A 7611-nucleotide genomic window follows, 5' to 3' on the forward strand; every position below is an offset into this window, starting at 1 on the left:
TGGCCGCCGCGCATGCGCAGCTGGGCCGTGACGGCGGCCGCGCTGCGCGCCCCCGTCCTCCGCCGGGCGGGAGCGAGGCCCCCCGGTCAGGCGGAGGAAAACGGCGGGAGGGGGCGCGGCGGAGCTCCCAGCCCTCCACCTCCGGCAGGGGACGGACACACCCGCTCCTCCCTTGGGGGTGTAGCTTTAATAAAACATCACCTGTTTGTTTTCAGTGTAGCATTTTATTTAGCTTCGAACAACCCGACCCCCTCCCAGCGCCGGTCTCCCCCGGTGCCTACAACAGTACTGCCCGTTAGCCCTGCCATCCCCCGGCACTGTTTCCTAAAGCAGGTCCGCACCCCTTCCTGAGGGCAGGGGATGCTCTTCTCCACGTTCGTCCGGCAGACAGAGGCACCCAGCCCGTCCGCAGTCCAGCCCAACCCATCCCTTACTCCCGTCAACAGCCGAGCCCTTGTTTCTGTTGTGCAGGCCTAAGGTGCATGCTGTGCACGCCAGCCTGGTGAACAACCAGATAGCAAAACGTTATCGTTTATACTCGGGTGCACCTGGCTTGTGCATCTGGCTTCCAAGGAACAACCTAGATAAGATACGTCTTCATAGCTAGAGATCAGGTAAGATACCCAAGACAATCTTAACCAAACGGCTCCAAAACAAAATCTCAGGAATGCTTTTTTAGCCCCTAAAATAACCCACTGTAGTTCATTTATGAGCCAGTACAGGGTCATGCAGCTTGTAACAAAGACACCTTAGTAAGTACTAAGGTAAGAGTTAAACATAGTATCTCAACATTAACAGCATCATTAGCACCATCAAAACTGGTATTTGGAAGCACTTAAGGAGGCTAAATTAGCATCAGGCACACACCAGCAGTATTTGTAGTACACTTCTGCAATAAGGCTATTTTACTATTACTTAACACACATTCCAAACAGACAGATGCAAAAAGTTTCGGCTCATCAATACAAAACAACCACTTCAATCTTTTTATTACAGACCCCGAAGAAGTCACCTGAAAAGCAAAGCAAGATGCTATTTTAGTTTTGGGACACTACCCAAATTATCTTTATAGCACACATCTAATTCTTTCCCTGAGTACAACCAACTCAAGAAGCACTTTGGGAATTTCTGTTTACACGTTGCTGCTTAATGTTTACCTTGCTTCCCTCCCCTCTTCTGAGAGATTACTTTTTTGACACTTTCTCCATAATTGGGTGGCTGAATTGGGTGCTCTCAGGTCCTTTGAAAGCTCTTTTGAAATCCAGATCTGTGTTTCAGACCTAGCCTTGTGTAGCCTTCTATTTATTTTCAGTGGAATTTATTCAAACCAGTTATTTTATGCAGTTCATAGAAGTCCAAAGAATGTTTAACAAAATTAAAATGCAAACAAATTTAGATGAGAGTAATGAAAACAAGGTTAACTAAAAAAGAATACAATACCACTGAACTTAAACTACTGCATACTCTGACTACAATTTAAATGACAGCTTCAGAAATCTATTGCTGGAAGACAATATAGACAAAATTTAGTATCACAGTAAACTTTAATATTTCAATCTCTTAAAACACAATAAAAACGTCCATTTGTACATGAATGGATTTACAGAGCAAAGTTATTAGAAAGATTAAACTGCATCATGAAGTCACTATATCTTCAGCAGACATCATCGGGCATCAAAAACCACCACTGGAATAGTGCAGCTAAAGGAAAAAAATGTGTTGTGGTTGAAAAAAGATTGGGGGTGAGGGGGTGGGGAGAGACTGCCTAAATCTAAGGTCACAACTAACTACATAAAAGCATTTCAAAAGTCATCTTTAATTAACCCCACAACACTTTCCTTTTCTTAAAAGGCTGAAAAATATCAACAATTCACAGTATGTCACCCAGCAGACTATCCTAGCTTATTGTATTTTGCATAGAAAATGGAAAAAAACAGAGAAAGTGCCAGAAAAGAAAACAAGGTGCCCAATCACACTGCAGAGATTCCCCTACAGTACTTTGCTCTATTGTATCGATTTTTGACCTTGAAGGATTCTTACATAACTACTCAAATCTTCCATTCCATTTCCCTTATATAACTTGTCTCCATCCACAGCTTCTCAAATGCGTTCAAGTACATGTGTAAAAGGATACATCTTTTTGTCCTCTTCTTGTACATTATTCTGTAGCCACATTCTCTGCATCTGATAGGATCTCTTGCCTTTATTTCATTTTCTGTATGACATTCTGATATGATGGAGGAAGATAAAGGGAGTGGGTAAACAAAACCAACATTGTTAATGCATAGATAACTTTCAAAAGTCATAACAGTCAAATTCCTATTTGTGGCAAACAAACATAATAAAAAATAATTGTAGTGAATTTGTATCAAGAGCCGAATGAGATCAAGATACTGTTCAAAAAAACCCCAAATTTTTCACAAACTTCACTTATATTCAGATCAAAGAGGATCTTGCTAAAAATCACCAAATTATTACTCCACAGAATACAGTCCACTTTTGATACAACTAGACTCTCTACTAATGAAAACTTCAGCTCAGTCCCCCAAGCCCCACATTTATTTTCTTAAAGGACAAAATATTTCAGAGATTCCTGAAGTGACAACTCAAAATCACCAATTTTAAGTTGTTGACTTATCTATAGGTAAGGGAGAATTTGACTATTGCACTTCAATAAAAGCTGAGTGACCACACGGCATTTAAAAAAAAACTCTCTGAGATGCACTAAATTAGAAGGTCCACTATCTGCACCACAGTGCAGACACTTAGAGAAAGCACCCTCTGGAGATGGAGGACCTCCATGCAGCAACACAAGTTCTAGTGAATTACTTCCACATTGCCATCCATATACTCCCAATATATGTGGTACCATCGGTTTGTAAAGCTTTAAAGAACTTCAGGATCCACACTGCAACTATTTGCATTTATGTACTCTTCAGTATAATGATTATGCATTCTTCATTATTAAAACACCACATTTCCAGTAACAAGTAAAGAAATTCACTGATGTCTTTTCTTTACCTCCACAGATGTAAATCATTGGCTGCTGCTTTGGAGGCTGAACATCCTTCTGTGAATCCATGTTCTAAACAAAAAAAAAACCACAACATGCACACAAGTTTTTGGTTGTTGTTGTTTTGGGGGTTTTTTAACAAATTTTTCAAGGTATAAACAATCATTTTAATATCTCAATCTAAAGCTAACAGAAAATGGAAAACTTCCTTAAAAGTAAACACAAATTCCATCTGTATTTGAAACACAGGACATTGGATTATTCAGGTTGGAAGAGACTTCAGAAAGTCATCTAGTTCAACATCTCAAAAGCAAAGTAACATCAGGTTTCTCAGAGCTTTACCAACCTGGTATAGAAAACCTCCAAAAATGGAGACGGCACAACATTTTCTATTAAACAGGATTTTAAACATTAAAGCCCAATGAATAATATTTTATTTCCTCCCTCCTGCCAATGGTAAGAATTTCCTTCCTGGAAACATAAAAATAAATAATTTCTTATGTATCACTCACATAACAACAGTGCTATCATGAACAAGATAAGCCTTGTTGTATTTTTTCCCCCTCTGATACACTAGCTAAGCTAATCTACCTTTTCATTGATCTAAGGGATTAAAAATCCTGGGAACAGACTGTAAGTAAAAGAGTAATAAGAATTAAGAAAACCCAAACAAACAAAACAATGAGGGGCCAAAGAGAAGAAAATCCACCCTCAAAATCCTAACATAGGTGCGTATGATTACCAAACTGATCAAGAGTTTGATAACTCAGTGGTACTCTTCAAGTATTCCTTCATCAGACTGAATAGTTGCATATACTCCACAAACATTCTACCAAGCTTTAAGTAATCCTATCCTAACATCTAAATACGGTTGCAACCATAAATTTTAAGGTTATTACTGTAACCACTAGGGAGATAGTAAACACTTTTTTCCACCCAATGCAAGCCTAGACTAGAACGTGAATATCTCTTTGCAGTGTTTTTGAGGTTGCTGTTTTCTGTGCCTCTGTTCTGCTTGATACAGAAGACAAGAATTCCTAACCCTTGTGCCAGTGAACAGCCTTCATGATTCTTCTTTACGACCACGACTCTTGGATGCTTTTGCTTAACATTACAGTAAGGATTATTTCTCTGATCTTCACAGTTTGTTTCAGTATAAATTCATCTGGGAAAACTAAGGTCTTGAAGACAGAAGGGTAGGCTTGACAGAAATAGTTAATCCTTTAAGGGAGTCTGATCAGCACTTGACAAACCACCTTGTGAAAACCCCCATTATGCCACTCCATTTGAGAGAACCAGAAATAATTCATTAAACTCTACAGCTTTCAAGTAAGGTTTTGCTCTACCATAACCGTAGCGCCATCTTAATCTGCGTGTTATATTCTTTCTGTGTCAGTACATTACAGTAAGATACAAGCAGTCATCCATTAGCACTTGAAAACGGCAGCATCTTCTAAAACAGAGAGCCGAGCTAAGGAGGACCACAGCTGCTGCTAAATAACTTGAGCTGGTGCTGCTCATGCAGCACAGTAATACTGCTGCTAAAGACAGCAGTGACCTACAGCTACGTATTTTGCAGGGAGGTGCCACGGTTTAGCCGGCTTTCACGTACCCTGCAGCTCTGAGCGCTGCCAAGCCGACACAGCCAAAAGGCACACCGGTGCACCTACGCGCATTGGGCTGCGCCCGTAACCTACCGCGAAGACGTGGAGCGCCGGCCACGCTGCTCGTGCCGAGGACGGCACAGGTACCTGGAAGAGAGGCAAACCCGCTCCATCACGTCCCGCAGAGCCCACGAAGGAGGACGGACCGACGAACGGACGGACGTCCTTCCTCACAGCCCACCGGCCCCTCAGCCCCAGACACCCCTGCCCGCCCCAATTCCGCACCGCGGCCTCTGCCACCGCCCCGCGGGGCTTTTACGCAGGAGAGAAGGCCACGAGGTCGGGCCGGGCCTTTCCCTGCTCGCCACGGCCACGCCGCCACCCCCCCCCGCAGCGAAAGGGACCACCGTCTCCGAAGAGAGGCGCCCGAAAACCCCAGGCGAGCCCCGACCCCCACTCGCCTGCACAAGCCACTCCGCCGGCCTCACCCTCTCCTCGGCGCCGACTGATGACGACACACGGGGCGCCGGCGGAGGCGGGGCCCGCCCAGCGCCGCCCTGAGCTGTGCACCTCAGCGCGTGCCGTTATGCTACCGGCCGCGCGAGCCAGCGGTGCGCGCGGTGCGGCGGACAGGCGCCCGGGGGCCCTGCCGAACCGAACCGCCCCGCCCCGCACCGCCCCGCACAGCACCGCAGCCCTGCCTCCGGCCCCGGCCGGCCGGCCGGCTGGTCGGTCCCCGGCAGCCAGCCGCCGCCAGCTCCGGCCTCCTCGCCGCTGAATAATTAGGTTGAGACAGTAATAAATACTTAGCGGTCGGTGTTAGCCGCTCTGAAAAAGAAAGCACAGAATATTTGGTGGCATTTTTGCCATATATAAGCTTTCGTATGAATAGCACCGTCAGTTTCCTAAGAAGAAAGTCGGCAGCTGCGTGGTTAGACAGGGTAAGAACGGACAACGTACTCGGTGTTGTCACTCGGCTGTAGCCGACCTGTACCGAATGCCCTGCGCCAGGTCCGATCGTGCGGCTGCGGAGGTTTTTAAAACACCGCCGAGGTGTTTCACCGCAAGGCCCTGTCTGTTTCCAGAAGCGTTTTACCTAAGATCCGTGGATAAAAAAACCGACACCTCGATAATTTTAAGCTTGTGGGCGGTATCACACGTATGAAACCACCCTTAGAAGGTGCGATAGTACCAATTCTAACGGTAGGGCGCTGTTACGAAAGACGTTCAAATGCCGGCGATTCCCGTACGCACTGAACGGAGACAGAACAAACCAGATTTAAACGGTACTGGTTGCTCTCTCTGTCAGTGGCTCAACCTCGCCGGCGGTATCAATTTTGAATCTTCTTAGCTATCTTTGGTTTATTCCTAGAAAAATGTTTAACAAATACTGTGTTTTGTGAATATGCCAGTTTAAATGACTCCATCATTCAAGAGGTTCCCTAGTTTCAGTAAAGGTCTTTCTTTTTCTCTTTCTGAATGCTGAATAAACATTTCCTAAGCACCCAAATGCACTGATACGTATGAGGTTTTATCAGTTGTAATTTATTGATGTTGTTCTCATAAGTAGCAAATCACCTTCATACATGACCTATAGCTTATGTAAAATAAACTGGAGGAATAATAAATAGTTGCGGTTTTCCCAGGTTTGTATTTCAGTTAAACGTAATGAAAATACAGTAATGACTTTAGACAGCTCACCTGCTTCTCCGTACTGCTGTGTATGAATAAAGCTAAATATCGCCTCTGGAGCGCCAGAATAAAGCATATGCAAGAAAAACGGTACGCAAAAGGCAGAGCTATTAATCTCCATCCTGACTTCGCCGTGACATTGCTACCCGCGTCCCCTCCTCCCCGAGGTCTTCGCCGGTGTGGGTGTGCATCGAGAGTTTCAGTCAGAGCGGGGGGGGGGGGGGGTGGAAAGCCTCAACCCTGCCTTTCCTGGTAAATGCACACCAAGTAATCACCATCTGATAAATAAACAAACACCCCCCCCCCCCCAAACAAACGGTATTATTTCTCCAGGCTCGTTTTGTATTTTAAAATGCGTTTGTCAAACCGGTAATTTTAAAAGGACCTAGAAAAATAGCATGTTTTCCCAGGTCTTAAAACTTCGGTTACTTCAGCCGTTTGTGATAAAGCCCGCCTCCTCCGAGGGGAGCGCTTTAACGGTAAAACCCCATCCTGATGGGCTGGTGTTTACCAGCCCTAAAGATGCTCCTTGGATTTAGAGTAGCAGAAAGGGTTGGGACAATGTGGGAGACCTCCATGGTCCCGTAAAGGGAAAGAGCTCCTGGGGAATTGGTAGGAAAGCGTGAGGAAAGGCTTGTGGGGCGAGGTGGGGAGGTGCAGGGGTACTTTTTGGATGGGAAGGAAATGCGGGCGGAGCGCAGCGCGAGTGTGTTGCAGGCTGTCTTACCTCATTTTGTTTGTTTAGAAGCAACTTTCTTAGGTGTTGGCTGGGGTTTTGTTTGGGAGGGTTTTTTTTTTCGTTTGGTTTCGGGTTTTTTTTTTGTGACGCTTTTTGTTAAATCACGCTTTTCGGTGTGATGCTTCTGTGTATTGCGTTAAATGCCGCAATTACAACTTGTTCAATTTCTTGGCTATTTTTAACCCAAGTCACATAAATCCGTCCGGGTTTGAGTGACAGAAACAGAACTTGCAGCTGGTGTGTCCTGCTTTAAGGAGCTAGCAAGCTGCCAATTTCACAGAAAAGGTAATTTATTTTATAAATACATACAGCTATTTGAAAAATAATTTCTTCTGATTCACGTGAAATAGACGATACTACAGAAAGCACTTTCGGAAAACTTGTATTTCATTCCATAAAGTTTCTAATGATTTCTCCTTCTAAAAAGGAAGGGGGAGATACCCCAAGAGCCTTTCTCTTTTTATCCGTAACACAAAACAATATTCTTTATCTAAAAACGTCACAATTTCCCCCGGCTCTGAATAGGTAACTTTAAAATCCGTGTTTCCTCAGGCCCCTCTCAG

General features: G+C 44.5%; 1 protein-coding gene across 4 annotated transcripts; it reads right to left on the minus strand.

The window, feature by feature from the left end:
• Positions 1-1525: 1525 nt before the first annotated feature.
• POLR2K (RNA polymerase II, I and III subunit K) lies at positions 1526-5166 on the minus strand. 4 transcript variants are annotated; one of them, XM_030012715.2, is made up of 5 exons: positions 5079-5166; positions 4711-4764; positions 3022-3085; positions 2135-2227; positions 1526-1687 (listed from the first exon to the last, which is right to left on the minus strand). In XM_030012715.2, the coding sequence occupies exons 3-5, from the start codon at positions 3080-3082 to the stop codon at positions 1665-1667; spliced, it is 177 nt and encodes a 58-aa protein (XP_029868575.1). In that variant the 5' UTR covers positions 3083-3085; positions 4711-4764; positions 5079-5166; the 3' UTR covers positions 1526-1664. The 4 variants fall into 4 exon arrangements, with proteins under 4 accessions (XP_029868575.1, XP_029868576.1, XP_029868578.1 ...); XM_030012716.2 differs by having other exon boundaries at positions 4626-4764; positions 5079-5100; XM_030012718.2 differs by lacking the exon at positions 4711-4764 and having other exon boundaries at positions 5079-5118.
• Positions 5167-7611: the final 2445 nt, after the last annotated feature.

The sequence above is a fragment of the Aquila chrysaetos genome, chromosome 4 (assembly GCF_900496995.4).
Source record: "Aquila chrysaetos chrysaetos chromosome 4, bAquChr1.4, whole genome shotgun sequence".
NCBI lineage: Eukaryota > Metazoa > Chordata > Aves > Accipitriformes > Accipitridae > Aquila > Aquila chrysaetos.

Excerpts from the sequence above, each read along its gene's own strand:
- POLR2K (XM_030012714.2), bottom strand. The coding sequence starts at position 3,425 with ATGTTTAAAATCCTGTTTAATAGAAAATGTTGTGCCGTCTCCATTTTT. Across the intron at positions 3,086-3,359 it reads TTGGAGGTTTTCTATACCAG|AACATGGATTCACAGAAGGA; the intron begins GTTGGTAAAGCT and ends TTTTTTGTTTAG. Across the intron at positions 2,228-3,021 it reads AATGATTTACATCTGTGGAG|AATGTCATACAGAAAATGAA; the intron begins GTAAAGAAAAGA and ends CCATCATATCAG.